This window comes from Lytechinus variegatus, chromosome 3 (genome assembly GCF_018143015.1).
Source record: "Lytechinus variegatus isolate NC3 chromosome 3, Lvar_3.0, whole genome shotgun sequence".
Classification (NCBI taxonomy): Eukaryota; Metazoa; Echinodermata; class Echinoidea; order Temnopleuroida; family Toxopneustidae; genus Lytechinus; species Lytechinus variegatus.
In genome coordinates, this window is record NC_054742.1 from 4,436,003 (window position 1) to 4,455,115 (window position 19,113).

General features: G+C 37.5%; 1 protein-coding gene across 1 annotated transcript in view; it reads left to right on the forward strand.

Annotated features, from left to right (window-relative positions):
- Positions 1-2,456: 2,456 nt before the first annotated feature.
- LOC121410035 overlaps positions 2,457-19,113 on the forward strand; it is a 38,236-nt gene continuing 21,579 nt past the window's right edge. The window contains exons 1-5 of the mRNA XM_041601854.1: positions 2,457-2,684; positions 12,795-13,192; positions 14,397-14,661; positions 14,968-15,142; positions 17,429-17,640. Coding sequence (XP_041457788.1) covers positions 2,631-2,684; positions 12,795-13,192; positions 14,397-14,661; positions 14,968-15,142; positions 17,429-17,640 — 1,104 coding nt within the window. The 5' untranslated portion in view covers positions 2,457-2,630. The remainder of the gene's footprint in view (positions 2,685-12,794; positions 13,193-14,396; positions 14,662-14,967; positions 15,143-17,428; positions 17,641-19,113) is intronic.

Below are 19,113 nucleotides of genomic sequence, written 5' to 3' on the forward strand. Positions count from 1 at the left end.
CCTAAACGAAATGTGTATCCAACTAAATAAATGCGAGCGCGAAGCTCGAGCAGAAAATTTTAATATACGTTTTGATCTGATCAAAAAGGATCTGCTAACGGCCGCTTGCAGTTAGCCATGAAGACGTTACATATTTCAACCATAAAATAATGCAAGCGCGAACCGCGAGCTGAAAATTTTGACATTTCTACCAGAACAATGGAAATTCTAAGCACTTTTTGTAATCGTAAAAATCAATATATACCTAAACAATTAATGCGAGCGCAAAACGTGAGCTAAAAAATTCGGGATCTACACCTAAAAATGTGACACTCTATTTTATGTTTTGTAAATCATGATAAGGATGAGTAATTGGAAATCTTCCTATAATAATGCGAGTGATATTGTGATCTGAAACTGGATAATGATTTAAATAGAAATCAAGCTGCATATCTGAATAAACATATTTCAGATTTCGACCTAAAATCTGGGCATTCTAAATACCTTTTTATCATGAAAGTCAATAAAACGAGCGCGAAGCGCGAGCTTAAAATATCCGATATTCCGATCTGAAAAAGGGTCAATTTAAAGATGTATTTCAAGCACTTTGTAGGAAAATCGTGAAGTGATTATGGCCCAGATTATGGATCACAGTAAAAAAAAAGAGCTTATTTTTTCTTCATTTCTATTACTTTGAGTTTTGACATAGGACCCGGACATTCTAAAAACATTTCATTATGTCATCATATGAAAATAATGACTACTTTCCCTTTTCTCTTCCTGTGTGCGCGAGATGAAACTTGTCGATATTCCATTCTGAAAAAGGGACTATTAAATTAATATCTTAATTCTGCTAAGCCAAATAAGAGCGCAAAATCTGTTAATATTATGTCCTGAAAACTGGATATTTAAAGCATTTTTGTAATTATGAATAAGATGCACGAGTTAATATATTTCTATCAGTCAATGCAAGCGCAAATCGCGAGCAGAAATTTTTGATAAACTGTCATGAAGTGGGCATTTTAAGTAGTTTGTAATAGAATTAATATTTATATTGATTGGATGGCTCAGAATGGAATACATGATAACTTACTGATCAAAATGCGAGCATGCAGTACTGCGTTTTAACAATCTGACCTGAATAGGGATATTTTGATAACTTTATGGAATACAAGAAAATAATAGGTACCTGACAAATCAAATTTCGTGCGCGCAGCACTAGTAGAAAATGTTAATATTCAGACCATAAAACATATTTTTTTTACAGATCACTTTTTTTAAATTATTTGTAAATCAAATAAAATAATGAAAGTTCGATTTCCGAGCTAATGTGTATTGACTTCAAAATTTGATATTTTAAGCTCCATATTGAGCAAGACATGTCACCTAAAAGGAAATGCGAGTGCGAAGCGCGAGCGAAAATTTTATATAGTGACATGCAAGATTTTCCAAGGTTTCCCCTCATCTTATTTTGTTCACTCGTCTTCCTTCTCTTATGTTTCCCCTTCCTTTTTCTCCTCTCTTTTCCATTTTTTCTTCCCATTTTTTTCTTATGTTTTTGCTCCGCCAATATAGGGGGGGGGGGGGCGGGGGCGGGTCCCAGTCGGTCCGGCCCCCCTGCATCCGCCTGTGAATGTAGTTTTTGCTTGCCACTGTCAAAACTCCTAGGCCTCAGCGTAGGGTGCATGTGTACCCAGTGCACCCCCCCCCCCGGCCAGCCAAGGGCGGAAAACTCCCCAATGGTATAGGGGACCGTATCAACCGGGGGAAATTTTGAGCCAAAGGGGGAAAAGGTTATCACCCCAAATATAAGATCATTTCGACCAAGATAGTTTAACAAGCCGAAAAAAGGGGGGAAAAGGTTAAAATCAGCATCTCGTCCAAAATAATTTCGAGTTTGAATGATGTATTGCTTTCCATCATAAACGACCAAAAATAGTATGGGGACATTTGAAATTGTGCCCCATGGGCGGAAATCCCAGGGGGAACGTGTCCCCGGCCCCTGACACACTGTATAAATGTCCCACTATTTTTTGGTATTTTATTATGGTAAAAAATACATCATTCAAAATCGAAATAAAACGTGTTTTGGGGGATAATAACATTTTTTTTTTGCTTGTCAAATTTATTTTCGTCGAAATGACCTTGAATTTAGGGTGATAACCTTTTTTTTTTTTTTTTTTTTTTGCTTGTCAAATTTTCCAGCCCTTCGTCCCCCTACCTTTTTGGGAGAGATTTCCGCCCCTGTCGTGCCACCTGCTATTTTGGGTAGATGGTGCGTCCCCCCCACCCCCTGGGATTTGATTTTTGCCCATGCCCCCAGCCTACGCCTTTGTTATTTACAGCTTTCATTATCATTATCATAATAATTTATCAACAACTTTTCGATAATGTCGAGGGATGAGGGAAGACCCCTGTCGTCATTTTCGCTGCGCTTGTACCAGATTGGGATACTCAATCTTCTTATGCATTTGAATTGTGCGTGCGAAATATGACATCATCTGATAGAAATGAAAGCCACATCAATGATAACAAAGTTGTTGTCGTCGAAAGGAAGGGAATGAAAATTTAAAAATCCACCTTGAAGGTCGCAGTCGGGACTTTATTTTTCAATTATGAAAGAACTTGATCTTTTAGATGGATGTTAGAAGATGACAGAGGTGGGAACAAATACAAAGTTATTGAGAACAGTGCAGCAGGTACCGGTAAGTACAGTAACTTTCTTGGACTTCGTTCATGTTGGTTGGGTTGGGTTACCGGTACCGTACCTTACCGTTGCCCTCTCAGCCTCTGCAGTGCAGCTGCAGCCTCAAGCCCGCTTCGCGGGCCGGAGCCCAGGATAAGGGATTCGTCTGTGTATCATCATCATCAACTGTAATCTTCAAAGGGCTCTGGATCTGGATGTAGTACAGTGCAGGACCGTTAGTAGACCAAAAGCTTCAGTCTCTGTATTTTGGTTGTTCCGCTGAACTGCGTTGGCTCACTCACCAATACATAGACTGAAAAGCTAGTTGGAGACCCGTACGTACAGACAACGTATTTTAGCAGTAACGTTAGATCGAACAGCGGGAACCCGATTTTCCGATCGTTTTTTGTACATAAAATGTCATATTATGAAAAAGAAATCACATCCATATTTACAAAAAAATGTTTAAAATTCAGAAATATCGTACCTTAGACCTGTCCTCAGTTAACCGCTAATTCATTTGAAATGATGATCGAAACATCGTCATCTTCGATCCTTTCGTTGGTCAAGGTAAGTTGCCATCTTGGATGACGTCATCATCATTATAGACGTATTTACCAGTCGCTACCTATCGCGATTTGTGCCGCTGCTTTGCGCTGCGCTTGGACATATTGATGTGCGTGCGTTCGGAACTTGTCGCTCGCATTGATTGGCCAAGATATCAAAAATTTAATCGGAAAGCCTTGATAAAAGCACAACTTGTTGACGGCTGCCATATTTTCCTCTCCGGCAGAAAGTCAAAAAAATAAGGAATAACCCGGGGAATAACTCATCGGTAACGTATATTTTCAAAATATTATAAAATGTATATGATATCAATAGAAAGATTAGAGTCTAACGAAAATAGTGGACCTTCGTCCAAGATAATATAATGTCATTTAGAATCTAAAAGAAGTAACAAATCTGGACAAAACCCGTCCGCCGAATTGTCGGACCAGATTACACATGAAGGCTCGTACTGACACATTGCCGTCGGTAAATGGGGATTGTAGTAAAATGTCAGAAATTGTTGAATAAATCCCCAGAAACGACGGTTATTCCTGTCTAGACCGTTAGGTATAATGCACCGGGTTAGGAGAGGGCGCAAATGAGTTTAGTCGAAACGTAGGTGGCTTTCCTCGATCTTGGCTTTAAACACCTCTGGGGCCCGTTTCTCGACACCGTCATAAGTCTAACTTCTTGACTAAATCGGAGATAGTGAGCTACTTGTCCGCTAACCGTTTCACGAAGCCCTCTTTACCAAGATCGGGTACAACAACCTCACTAAATATTTATGACACCTCCGAACCTGTCATAACTTCTTTCTTAATGACGTAGTGGCATCATGTGGGTAGACTATGACATGCAAAAGTGCTGAGAAATTTGAAAATTATAATCTTACGTAATCAATCATAGAGGTTGAAATTATATCCCAAAATAAGTGGGATAATGCATTCAATGATCATTGTAATACAAAGTAACTATGAAAACTGTTGGTAAAACGCCACAAAACCATTCATTTTGAAATAGTAAAATAATTTAATCGATAAAAATTCTACCACGTCAGGCCATCCATAACTGGACTTGTATTTGTCGTTTTCAGACCCTATTGACATTTGGATAAATTCTAATCTCTAATTTATGCATAGAATTTGTCAAATCGTAAGATCGGTATCAAAGATTTATAAAAAAAAAATGTTAAACTATATTTCGATGATGTTTGGAATCGTAAAACATTGTATAATTATCATAATTTTACAAATAAAACCGTTTTGGTTTACTTTCGTAAACTATTAAAATTGGATATCCCGGGGGTACCCATCTCAACGTAAACATGTGATTTTTTAGTCATGAAATAAATTATTCATAATTCCATTTTTCAGCAATTGAATGCCCCAGTCTTCATGGTATAAGTATTTATGATGCATAATTTACCTGTGCTATTATTTTAAAAAAATGTAATTCCCAATTCATCACAATATTTGCAATTTCGTCATAATTTTTCTTTTTGAAAATTATGCTATTTTCTGACTAAGGCTACGTCTCGTCTGCTCTTTTTACCGATAGTATCGATATCAAGGTATTTTAGTTAGGAAGCCTTTCGTGAAACAGGTTTAGTAAGATTGGAACTAACTCCGTGGTTTGTGGATAAAGATATGACTAACTCGTCCGGGTGTTGAGAAATGGGCCCCTGGTGATGTACTGCTGACAACTTCGTTAGGGAGTTGATTCCAGGCCAACGTTGTATTCACAAAAAAAGAATTTCTTAACTGCTCTGTGTTACAATGTCTTATTGAGAAACACTTGGAATTATTTGTAACTTGTTTCTCTACCACATTAGTAGCATCAAAGTTTACAAATTTCTTAGCTCTGCAGCCGATATCGAACTTCGAAGATGAAATCAAACTTGGACGCATGAGGAGGAGTGAGGAATATTTTCAAGTTTAAATTAAAGACGAAGTTCAAGGTGATTTTGCAGCCATAGTAGGCATAGCCCATGTATGATCATGTAGGCTTGTAGTCAAGGCGGCTACTAGAGAGTAAAAATCATTTACTAACGTAGCTTAGGCCTACTCGGCGCCAATGCAATTTCGCACCGGTCGATTAATACCAGCATACCTTACCACCAGTAACTATTCACAAATGTCCTAGCAAGTCTCTCATTCACATAATTGAGGTCAATATACCCACCGCTTTTCTAAATATCACGATCATGAACAGCAAGATTTTGGCTTCATCATGCAAATCATGCATCGCTGTGCTTTAGCGTGGATTTGCCGTGCACCATAATGTTGATATGAACTGAAGTTAGCAACCAAAACATGTGAACATGCTGCGAATAAACTGCCGGCATGCGGCAGGGGAGTCTATTTTGAAGTTTTAGTCGCTAACTTCAGTCCATATCATCATTATGCTGCACGAAACTAAGCGAAGCGATGCATGATTCGCATGACGATGTCAAGAGCGAAGCCAAAATCTAGCCGTTTCTGATTGCGATATTTAGAAAAGCGGTGGGTATATTGACCTCGAAATGTGACTGAGAGACTTGCTAGGACATTTGTTAACAGTTGCTGGTGGTGAGGTATGCTGGTAATCGACCGGTGCGAAACTGCATTAGCGCCGCTTACTCTCAATGAAGCCAGGTATTTCTTCCCATCCATATGCCCGAAGGGCCCCAAAACCTGAAACTTTCACCCCCGAGATTTCTACTTCTAAAAGATCTAGCCCTAAACAATCAATTATATTACTGAACAAGAATTCATCAAAACATGAGAAAAATATTATGAAAAGACGGAAGAGACTTGCCCGATGTTTACGCCACCATCTTGTTTCCTATTGTTCTTAGCCTCGCCAACGTTACAGACGCAGTATATAATGCGTAGTGGGTAAGTGCCGCGGAGGGGACCCCCATTTTCACACCCAAATTTCCGTTCCAAGGCATAGCATATTTGTCTTATTGAGAAAAAGAACAAAGAAAGCCGCTCCAAAGCATAAAATTATCTTATCGTGAAAAAAGAAGAAAGAAATCCGCTCCGAAGCTTTGCATATTTCCGTTACACCGTTCCGACCGCATTTATCTGCTACAATGAGCCGCAATTTTGGTGGAAAGCAGCCGCAGAGTGCTGTTCGACTATTGCCTCTGCACTAGCGCACCCGGCGCCTGTGCTGCACTCACACGCAGGAGACCCGTTCCAAGGACCCCGTTTTTACAAACATTTGTAGTTCCGAAGCCCGTTCCGAAGACCCTCCTGTTTACAATAACCCTGCTCCAAGGCCCCCGTTTTTGTCTTGCCCGCGGCACATACCTACTAGTTTTTTGGTCGAGTACCCCTCCCCCCTGGGGTGGTCATTCACAATCCTATACACCATGCTGAGTCTGCTTACAGTGCGTCATGAAGACAGACTAGGCCACTTCAGCTTAGTGAGCATGCTGGTTACGCTGCTGGTTCTACGGTAATCAGCTAAAGGAGGCAGCGTAGCTCAGTTGGTTAGAGCGCATGTTTCGGGTAAGATCGTAGATCTCAACGTTAGGGGTTCGAGTCCCGCTCATGCCGAAACGCGTTTGACAAAAAAATCTGATGCTATAGCGTGTGTTAGCGTGCCTCACCACTGTATTCAGTGCAGGTGTGAATGCAGTTGGAAAACACTCCGTCCATCGGAAAGGACGCAAATGTTGATCCCGTGTATAGGAAAGTCACAACCTATGCACGTTAAAACCAATACACTATTCGTCAAAGAGTAGGGTGTTCACCCAGTGTATTGCACCTGCCGGTCCCGGCAAATTCAGGTCAAGACAATCTTGATGTTCATATGCCATACTAATCAATATAATGATTGTGTGCATCAGAACTACTTGAGATTTCTGGAGACAACATGCAATCGTCGGCAAAGAGCCGGGTTGCAGATGAGACTTGTTAGGGAAGATCATTAACATACAGCAGAAAGAGTGTGGGGCCGAGGACAGTCCCCTAGGGGACGCCTGATGCAACGATACATGCTTTAGATGTTGTGCCTTCAAGAACTACCGACTGCTCACGATCAGTTAAGAAGCTCTGTATCCACTTGAGGTTGCGATCTTGAATCCCATAATGTCTCAACTTCAGGATGAGACGGTTATGTGGGACCTTGTTAAAGGCTTTGCTAAAGTCCAGCATAATCATATCAACTTGCTTTTTACCCCTGTGTGATTCAGCAATAACTAACATTATTAGGCAGCAGGTACTCTTCGAAATGGGGTAGAATGGGATCGCAATAGCACCCTTGTCTTGTCTTGGGTTAAGTCGGCATATGCAGACTTGCTGTACTCCGCCAACTTTAACAAAAGTGGAATAGGCAAGACTTCCATATGTCCCCTCCACTAAAATTGAAAAAAAAATATGGAGAAGGTTTATCAAGAATTATCTAACAAGAGATTTAAAGGACAAGTCCACCCCAACAAAAACTTGATTTGAATAAAAAGAGAAAAATTCAACAAGCATAACACTGAAAATTTCATTAAAATCGGATGTAAAATAAGAAAGTTATGACATTATAAAGTTTCGCTTCATTCTACAAAACAGTTATATGCACAGCTCGGTCGGTATGCAAACGAGGGAACTGATGACATCACTCACTCACTATGTCTTTTGTATTTTATTATATGAAATATGAAATATTTTTATTTTCTCGTCATTGTCATACATGAAGTTTCATTCCTCCCTGAACAAGTGGAATTCCATTATTTTAACATTTTGTGCTTCAGGCAAGGAGGTCCTAATCATCAAATTCGTAAAAATTTGAAATATTGTATAATTCAAACAATAAAAAACTAAAGAAATAGTGAGTGAGTGAGATCATTGACTCTCTCATTTGGATGTACAGTACAGTAACTGGCACGTTCACATAACTATTTTGTTAAAAATAAGCGAAACTTTGAAATGTCATAACTTTCTTATTTTACATCTGATTTTGATGAAATTTTCAGCATTGTGCTTGTCTGATTTTTCTCTATTGATTCAAATCAACATTTTTCTGAGGTGGACTTGACCTTTAAGAAGGAAAAGTTTGATACAGTATACCAAAATATGGCTTTATTCCTTCAAAATTTTGAGTGTGTGTAATTCCCAATGGCATCAGTTTATTTAGTCAGAAAAATAAATACCATGATACTCTTGGAGAGTAGACTATAGGGACAGTGATTTTCCGTTAAAAAAATTGCCTTTTCCGTTTCAGAAAATCTTAGATTCCGTTTCAGCATGTCAGAAAACTGAAATTCTGTTTCCCCATAGACTTTGTGTACAAATTCCGTTACAATTCCGTTAACCCTTTCAGTAGCAATACCACAACACTCGCGCTGGTCAAAATTTGTATCTGCTACTGTACCAACAATGCAGAGAATCTGCTCTTGTTGCATCCATGTAGGTACACAAAATATTTAGACAAACACGTTCAACATGAATACATCCTCACCTTTCACACCATAAGCATTATTTTACGGTTGAATGAAATTTTATCGATAATTTTTGGACATCGTTTTGAGCAGTCAACGATTTCGGACTATCCGCCATTTTGGATTTCAAGACTGGGAGATCGTGCTGTTACATCTTCAAACGTAGAGGGCAGCAACACACGACCGTAATCAAACAATGTGTGAATGTTTTCGATACGGCCGACCCCGCTGGCCGCGCCGGCAATCTAAGGGCCGGGGCGAGGGGTACAATCAAGTGTGATTGAGTCGAGAGCAGTAACGATGTGTGGATTGTCATGATTGTAGTGAAGTGCGATCGTGTTTTGTGGCCATTTAATATTCGTACTTTGTTGAGATTTTGAAGTAATTTCTGTTGCTGTTTTGTATATTCTGAGGAAAATTTGTTTTCCATGATTTTCCGTTTGAAATGCCATTTTCCGTTTCAAAACGCAATTTCCGTGAATTTCCGTCTGTTTTCTGTGATAGCAGAAAATCACTTTCCTTAGACAATATCAATTGATAAACACTACGAAACCCATGGCTTTCAACAATCCTGCTACAGTAGCTCAGTGAGTAAGGCGACAGACTGGAGATGCCTCGTTCGGTAGCGAGAGGTTGGAATCTAAAATCTAAATCTTAATGGCTGAAAGTCTAATCCTTTAGTTTGATGAATTTATTTATTGTTTTTTAATAATTATTTTTTAGAATAATTATAAAAAAAAAGATTTAGAAGATGGAGATCCACTCACCACTGCACTGCATGGTTTACTCCATCAGCTGTTTTTGAAAATAATCCTCTCTGACTCTTTATTTGAAAAAAATCAACATTTTTGATAATCAAATAAAAGTTTTCCTTTTAAATTTCATTGTTTTTGACGACACCGTAATTGATCTCAAAAAGCAATGGTCAGCTAAAGTCAGCTCAATTACAGCTGAAGGAGTGAACAGTGCAGTGGCAAGTCGATCTAAAAAGAATTAGACTTTCAGCCATTTACAAATTTAGGGCTGGATTCATGATAGGAAACGCAGAAAATCGGGGAGTAAAGGTTTCATTTTATATCCCATCCTGTGTGCACATGATATAGGCACAATCCCTGGCTTGTTAGAGAGTAAGCACATGTTACTGAATGATTTTTACTCCCTATGGAGCCAGGGATTGTGCATGCAGGATAGGAAAAAATTAAACCTTTACCCCCTGATAAGCCAGGAGGCTTTTAGAGAGTAGAAATCATTCACTAATGTGTGCTTTCTCTCCATGGATTGTGCCCATATTATGTGCATACATGTAGGACGAGCAAAATTAAACTTTCACGCCCAAGATATCTACTTTCCCTGTTATAGTTCTAGCCTCAAATCATGTAAATTGGCTAGAACTTCATTTCCAAAATTTATACACAATATCTTTTACATTTTCAAAACATTTTAAGTATAAAACAGCCATAAATTTATGAGAAGATAGGATGTACAATGTAACTTACTGATGTTTACAGTCCGTTGCTATCTTGCTTTTTTTGTTAGTAGCTAAGCTACGACTTGCATATAGTACGATTTGTGAAATAAAAATCTTGTAACAATAGTCAGAGGTTCTCAGAGAGCTTTGTGAAACTGAATTGTCAGCACTGGCAATATTGATGATACACCCCCAAAATGGCTCAGATTACACATTTCATAGCCCAAGTACATTTAGTAGCTTGAAAACAAGAATACTGCACTGTGAGTGGTCAAAGAGACCACAGACCACACACTTGAACTGAGTCTGTACGTTTATTTAAAAAACATTTAAATGTTATAAATATGTAAATGCCAAAAACGGGCAGTTACGTTTAACCGTGGCTGCTGAGTGCTCGCATTATGAAGTTGATTTCAAGTGATGATTTTGGATGATTTTTCTTTATTTTGGTGACTGATTGGGTGATTTCATGTTTGGTGTTGGTTATGAAAGCATGACAAAGCTGCTGATCATCTCAACTGTACGCACGAATTTCTTGACGAAGAAAATGAAATTGGGGAGAAATTACAGTAAAATCATATCGAACAGAATGCAAAGGCTAAAATTACTTCAAGAATCTGAAAGAGTAAACATTATCGTCCATTAAATTGCATAAGTTTTGTCATTTTTGAGGTATTTTTGGTCACCGTTTCCCAAACAGTTTAAACTTTTACCAACATTTGTACACATTTTTTGTGTTAACTTGTGCTAATGGCTGATTTTATCTATTAAACATTACCATATTTGCTTACCACATGTATTGTGACGAGGTAAAAAAGAGAAAAAAACGGAAAAGGGGTAAAGACTACATGTAAGAGGAAAAAAAATTAAGAAAGAGAGAGAAACAGATGTATAGAAAGAAAAGTGAAGTAAAAGTGCATTTTTTCCTCAAATATGAAACATTTCATGTGTGATTCTATTATTTGAGCCATGGGAACAACTCCAAGTATCCTCAGTGGTGCCATTCTGTTTAAGATATTTTAAGTATAGGATGTGGTTTGACAGTCTTCTGTGAATGATTAAGACCCATTTCTTGTCACAGGATGTAGCTGTCTGACTCATTTGACCAAGCTTGTTTACATTGCTGATTTATTTAAGGTTGATGTGCGTATTCATATTAGCATCTGTAGTTTCTTTTTGTTCTAGCATTGTGCTTTGTCATGACATATAAACTGCGATATAATGCATGTCATGATCATTTTGTCCAGTATGTACAATATACAATACAAAATTAATTTGGTTCTATATCAAGTTCAAGTATGTGCCATACTTGATGTATCCCCTTCAAAATAATGTTTAAAATAAGGTCAGGAAATTGAATGGACATGATGTGATTTTACAGAACTTTGCACCACCCAGTTCATGCGAATAATTGAAAGTGTGGATACATGAATAATGTAGACCTGGGGGTACTTCTCGAGCAACGAATAGCTTGAATTCAAATCGCACTATACAAATCATGCTTGGAAGACATGTTCATCTGCATAGTAATTAATGAGGTTCCGCGTAAGATGCTACATGTACCTTATGTGCCTGTTGTGTAAGCGGCTTGACTCTTAAAGTCACACATCTAGTATTTTGTACAAAATGAACGAATGTGAATCAAACCACTACATGTAGATGTACACATATTGACTCATTCAATTTTAATTGATTATAAGTTACCATGATGCATCATTTGAAACTGCACGTGTACATGTATACTCCTTTAAAGGACAAGACCACCCCAACAAAAAATTTATTTGAATATAAAGAGAAAAATCCAACAAGTATAACATTGAAAATTTCATCAAAATCGGATGTAAATAAGAAAGTTATGAAATTTTAAAGTTTCACTTAATTTCAAAAAGCAGTTATATGCACATCCTGGTCGATATGCAAATGAGGAGACTGATGACGTCATCCAATCACTGTTTTTTTTTGTATTTTATTATATGACATATGAAATATTCTTATTTTCTCCTCATTGTAAAGTGAAACAGTGATTAATTCCTCCCTGAACATGTGAAATTAGCATTGTTTAATACTATATGGTTCAGTCAAGTTGGTCCCTATGGTCAAATCTGTAAAAAAAATGAATTATTGTATAATTCAAACAATAAAAAACAAAAGAAATAGTGAGTGATGGACATCATCGACTCACTCATTTGCATTTCACTGAGTTGTGCATATCACTATTTTGTGAAAGAATAGGCCAAACTTTAAAATGCCATAACTTTCTTTTTTTTCATCTGATTTATTATTATTTTTATGTCAGTGTATTGATTAAAAAAAATAATTTCCTGATTTATGATAGCTTTTATGAAGTGTCCAAGGGCTGGGAGCCCCAAAAGCTGTGAAAAATGAATAATACTGTTTTTCTTAAAATTTATCTAAACTTCCAAGTGTCTAAATCTCACAAATATTGGTCTTAAAAAGTATCATGTAATTCATAACAAATTTAATGAGTGCAATCACATTCATACATGTAACCTTCTAAACTAGCCACAAACAAAAGTTTAACTTGAAGTACATGTACGGTTTCAATATTTGTTTATAAAATCTTTGTGGGATAGTTTGTGACAACGGTGACAATACAGTGCTGTATTTAAATTCAATATAACTGCCATGGTATATTGTTTATGTGTACCTGTTTTTTGTTTCATTTGATCTAGGCACCACGCCTGTCTGCAGAAGTTGAGCCTTTTATCCCAGGATTGACCTCTACATCACATCAGTCCTCCACTATGACAGCCATGTATTATAACTCTACAACCAACCAACAACATCACCACCAACATGCACCACAACCACTGCATCCCCATCAACCCCACCACCATCAGACACCAGGGACACCTCAGATAGTACCCGGGATGCACCAAGAACCTGCTGCTATGTCAGGTTTCAAACCACCACCACCTGTTCCTCCATCCCAGCTACAGGGTGGTGTTAGCGGTATGCAGCAGTACCAGACATCTAGTGGAGGAGCTGTGGCTACCATGAATGGCAAGAAAGTTCCCCTGACAGAGCTGCCTCGTTACATCACAACATGCTACCCATTTGTACAAGATAGGTTTGTCTATAGTTTGTGCTCATAACCCATTTTCATATTTATGTTCAGAAAGCAGAACATTAAAAAGATTTCTTTCTTTTAAATATAAAAGTTGGGTCATTATCTAAAGTCCTGTGATAGTGTTTTGACCCCTACTGCACACCTTGGCTTTAAATGGTTAGATTACATAATTGTTTTGTTGTCTTGTTTTGTATTATACGTCACTATCTTTGTGATGGCTGAATGAAATTAAAATTGAAGCTATTAAAGACCCAGACCGGACCCAAAAATGAAATTGACAAATTATATACCAATCGAAAGCTTATAAGCTACTAAATACAGCATTGTGAGCTTTATTCATTTTCACCCTTCCCAGCTGAGTATTTTGCTTAAGAATATTCCAATTATCGGACTTCGAACCCAGCTTAGAAAATAGGCTTTATTATGCTTTTCAAATGCCTCGAGACCGTGACGTCACGTTGTGTAAGACGCGTCGCGATTCCATAGGTTTGTACACAGAAAAACTGGGTTATTTTTTTGCTTTCCAGATTACGCATTTCATTTTCTTCACTTCCATCACAGAGTGATATCATATATATTTTTTCCCACATGCTTAAATTATGAAATCTACAGTTTTGAACTAGTTTTTGCCATATTTTATTTCCTGCTTATTTGGCGTAGATTTCAAATCTATCTGCATTCAGATTATGTATCACAACTTTTCCTGACATAGCAATTTAGGCCCAATAAGAGCCAAACAAAGAAGTCACAAAAAAGGCAGTGAATAGTTGTAGGTTTCCATCAATTTCAACAGTGAATAATTGTGAGTGCCATTTTCATCTGAAAACGGAAAAAAAAAATGGATTCATAATATAGAAATGGAAGAAAATACCCAATGCTTTTGTACACAAACCTATGGAATCGCAACCCTCCAGACACAACATGACGTCATCCTTTCCAGGCGACGTGGGGTGCTCAATCGAAGCGTACTTTGGAGGAGCAGTTTCTTTGATTTTTATCTAATATTTCTTAAAAATGGAAGGAGATGTATAGAATATTTTTGGTATATTTGTATTGTATGAATCATTGCCTTTCTTTTAATATATGATTGTTTTTACACCGGTCAGGGTCTTTAAGACAATGTGCATGTGCTTGTTCATTTTTGGAAAGAGAAATATGATCAGTAGAGTAGAGCTTGATAGTTGGTTATATCTTGTTTGTACAGTTCAACTGGAGCAGCTCCTGCTTCTGAAAGTTGGATGGGATACCCCTCCCAGCAATCGCAGCAAGTACAACATCCTCCTCCTCAGTCAGCACCAGTATCGCTACCTCCAAACTCCCAGCATCCTCTTGGCCACCATCAACATCCCCAAGCTACACCCCAGACCACACCCATGTACACGCCTCCTCCAGGTCACCAAACTCCTACTGCCCATTTGACTCAACAACAAAACCAGGAGTACTTTCCAGTCCATCCAGGTTACAACCAGGTAAAAAACACAGAATTGGTATCAACATGTCTTTTGGGGGCTTTTGGAGGACTGCCAAGGGCTGGATTAAAATTGATAAGAACAGGTACATTTACATAATTTTTTGCCAGCTTTCCATGATTCAATGACCTGCTCTTGGGTTCATTATTGATTTATTTTTACACTGCTAAGCAGATATTTGGTAACAGGTTTGAGATAGCAAAACTCAATATGTGAAAGTATTTAGTCGGCATGATCTGTGATCACTTTTCTTGTTATGCCCATTGAAATGGTCTTGAACATATTGTATTCTATTTGTTTTACCAGGTACCTCATCAAACACCATCTCAACCAGTATCAACAGGAGGACCACTATATCAACAAGGTGGCTACCAACAACATGGTAACAACTACCAACCACATGTTACAGGCAATCATCCTGCCCATCACAACCCTACACAATCACCTGTACCAATGCCATCACAACCATCCATACCTACAGGTTAATACTTACTCTTTTTCTATTCTTCTCATGTGACACTGTCTAGACTTTTTGAAGTCAAAGGTTTTTAAGAATCAAATAAGACAGCCTTATTTTTAAAAAACCATTTAACCCTAAAAGGACGGGGAGGCATGATGCCCCCCTCAACACTTTGTGTGATATTTCCAAAACACAAACAGACATAGCCACAAAATTTTATGACTTCTTTCTTTAAAGCCTCGCGCATCTTTTGACACCAAATTTTGTGATGTACAGTGTACAGGTATAGTGTTGTGATGCCACGTGACTTTTTATGGGACAATGTCATGCCAAAAATGGCTCATTTTTTTTCTGTTTTTATTCAAATCAAGTTTTTGTTGGGGTGGACTTGTCCTTTAAATGGTTTGTAACAATTTCCATTGAAAAAAACAATGAAAAACAAAAGATGTAAAAAGCAAAGAAATACATACATGTGAGAAATTCTAAAAACAAAGAAATACATTATTGAAAATTTGGCTTTTGCAATATTTTTTTGTGGAAACCTTTAAATAAAATTACAAAGATGACATTTGAGAAAGTGATTGAAAACTTGAAGTGAAGTCGGGTGTTAGATATATGCAAATAATGTTTTTTATGAATGAATTTGCATATTTTATTCATATTAGATTTAAAAAGTATATTTTCTATAGGGTTAAAAAGAGTCAGCTTTCTGCACTGTGATTGTGTTATTCAGCATTGTAAGCTGATGGAAATCTTTCTTTTCATTATTTATTCTAGTTTGTTTAATAGGAATCTTTAAGCTGTTCTATTATTACTTTGTTGAGAAAAGAACAGGATGTTTGTAGTCTAGTAGGTTTCACTGTACACCATGTATCTTTCTTAGGTAAGTGTTGGTCCTGACCACCCAAGCTTGACGTTTCAACAAATGTGTTTTTGTTGTCTTCAGGAGAATGAGCAAAGTTTTTAAAAACAACATTTGCTCAAGAAAGATACAAGATGTACCATGAAACCTACTAAACTTTTCTTTTTTGCAATGGAAACCTTCAGAAGTTACAGGATGTGTGTAATTAATAGTGCACATCTCGTCTTGAATATCTGATAATTTCTTCTCTGAATTAGATATCTAATTCCTGTTTGTAATATATAAACATTCCATAGGTTGTGATATTTTCTTTTTAAAGCAGCAACAAAACTTTAATAGCACCACCTCCATTCCTCAACACCTGACATCTGGGAGGTGTTTCACAAAGATTTTAGTATGACTTAGGTCGCACTTAAATGTCAATGCGTACATGATATGCAACGCGCAATCTTATTGATCAATACGCAGTAGTGCGCGTCCTCTTAGCGTGATCTGACCAATGCTGTCATGCCTTTTATACTGCGCGCAACTAGACATTTAAGTGCGACTCTAAGTCATACTTAAATCTTTGTGAAACACCCCCCCTGGCCATCATAATACAAGATTCTCAGTTAGGTCGTCTTGTGAAATAGAGGCCCACGTAAATGATCACACTTGAATAAAACTTTGTACATTCATATGCGAAACAACTACTTTCTTTTCAAAAACATTTTAGTTTCTCATTGTGAATAATGTTATAGGCCTTTATATTCTCTGTATTATTATCTAAAAAGGTATATCTCTAAATGAAGACTAGTTATTAATAATACACAGTCAGTGATAGACTACACAAAGTCTTTGGTCAATTCACTCTCCCTTTTAGTTTTACTATGTTCTAGTGAACCTATTCTTACATGTTATTTGTTTGTAGTGTGTTAAGAATATGTTATGACTGAAATATCAAACTCTTGTTCTATCACCAGATCAAAGAGTAATGTTTCCCTGAGCAAATGCTGCCTAAAGTTTGGGAGAATTGCCCCTTTCCAAAATACTCTCAAATTTTAGGCAGTATTTGCTCAGGGACACACGATTGAAGGTTATATTATGATAAAGGGTTAAGTGGTTTCTTGTTTTTCTCAGACATTGTTTTTTGAGAAATTCTGCTAGCAAATCTTGTTTGAATGTCACCTTTCATTGGAAGAACCAATCAGGAAACAGATTGTACGCTGTTGTTATGGTAGATGATATTCCAGTAAGAGTTGCTATCATTTATGAAATGGGACCCATTCTTAAATGCATCTATTGAATAGTCACTACCCTGATATTGTGAATATACTTTTCATCCAGGAAATATATGTAGAATATTGATAAGAATATTGCCAAAGGTATAAAATAATACAGAAGAATGAAAGATACTGATTGATGAATACAAGATTTCCTATTCATATTTGTATACCATTTTTCAGGTGGAGTACCTGTATCACACCCACCGTTTGCCCCGCCCGCTATGATGACCCCTCCATCACAGAGTCCATCACCTTACCCTTATGCACCCCCACAACCCCCTCATGGAGCTGCACCCTCAGGGGGGTATGATGCTACCTTACAAGGCAATCAATCTACCATACCATCTTATGGTCAATATGGGTATGGCATATACCAAGGACACCAAGTAAAGGTATGTTATTATAGAAAATCAAATCTAACACTCAGAGCAGGATATTGGCTCTTAGCTTTTCACCACCTGATCAAGTTGGAAATGGGCCAGGAACACGTTGCATAATAGTTACTATCATAGTAACTTTGCCATCCAATGGTAACTACCATGGTAACAATGCTAATCAGAATCAATGATTCCATCGGATAGCAAAGTTTTATGATAGTCTTTTATGCAACGGGACCCAAGATCTTTAGTTTTATATTGTCTCACCTGCATAGCAGAGTGAGACTATAGGCGCCGCTTTTCTACGGCGGCGTCAACATCAAATCTTAACCTGAGGTTAAGTTTTTGAAATGACATCATAACTTAGAAAGTATATGGACCTAGTTCATGAAACTTGGCCATAAGGTTAATCAAGTATTACTGAACATCCTATTAGAGTTACATGTCACATGACCAAGGTCAAAGGTCATTTAGGGTCAATGAATTTAGACCATGTTGGAGGAATCAACATCAAAATCTTAACCTGAGGTTAAGTTTTTGAAATGACGTCATAACTTAGAAAATATATGGACCTAGTTCATGAAACTTGGACATAAGGTTAATCAAGTATCACTGAACATCCTGCATGAGTTTTATGTCACATGACAAAGGTCAAAGGTCATTTAGGGTCAATGAACTTTGGCCGAATTGGGGGTATCTGTTGAATTCCCATCATAACTTTGAAAGTTTATGGATCTGATTCATGAAACTTGGACATAATAGTAATCAAGCATCACTGAACATTTTGTGCAAGTTTCAGGTCTCATGATTAAGGTCAAAGGTCATTTAGGGTCAATGAACTTTGGCCGAATTGGGGGTATCTGTTGAATTCCCATCATAACTTTGAAAGTTTATGGATCTGATTCATGAAACTTGGACATTAGAGTAATCAAGTATCACTGAACATCCTGTGCGCATTTCAGGTCACATGACCAAGGTCAAAGGTCAATGAACTTTGGCCGAATTGGGTGTATCTGTTGAATTACCATCATAACTTTGAAAGTTTATGGATCTGATTCATGAAACCTGGACATAAGCGTGATCAAGTATCACTGAACATCCTGTGTGAGTTTCAGGTCATATGATCAAGGTCGAAGGTCATGTAAGGTCAATGAACTTTGGCCATGTTGGGGTTTTTTGTTGAATAACCATCATATCTCTGTAAGTTTATTGGTCTAGTTCATAAAAAGTGGACATAATAGTAACCATGTATCACTGAACATCTTGTGCGAGTTAGAGTAGTTTTCAAAGTCAGCACTGCTGCTATATTGAACTGCGTGATGCAGGTGAGACGGCCAGAGGCATTCCACTTGTATTATGTTCTCAACTGGTTAAAGAAAGAGCAAGCCCAGCAAACTATACTTACAGTTATAGATAGGAAGGGAAGGGCATTCTTAACACTGGTGTGGACACATATTCTTATGTCTGGTTTAAAAGATGTTCAATAAC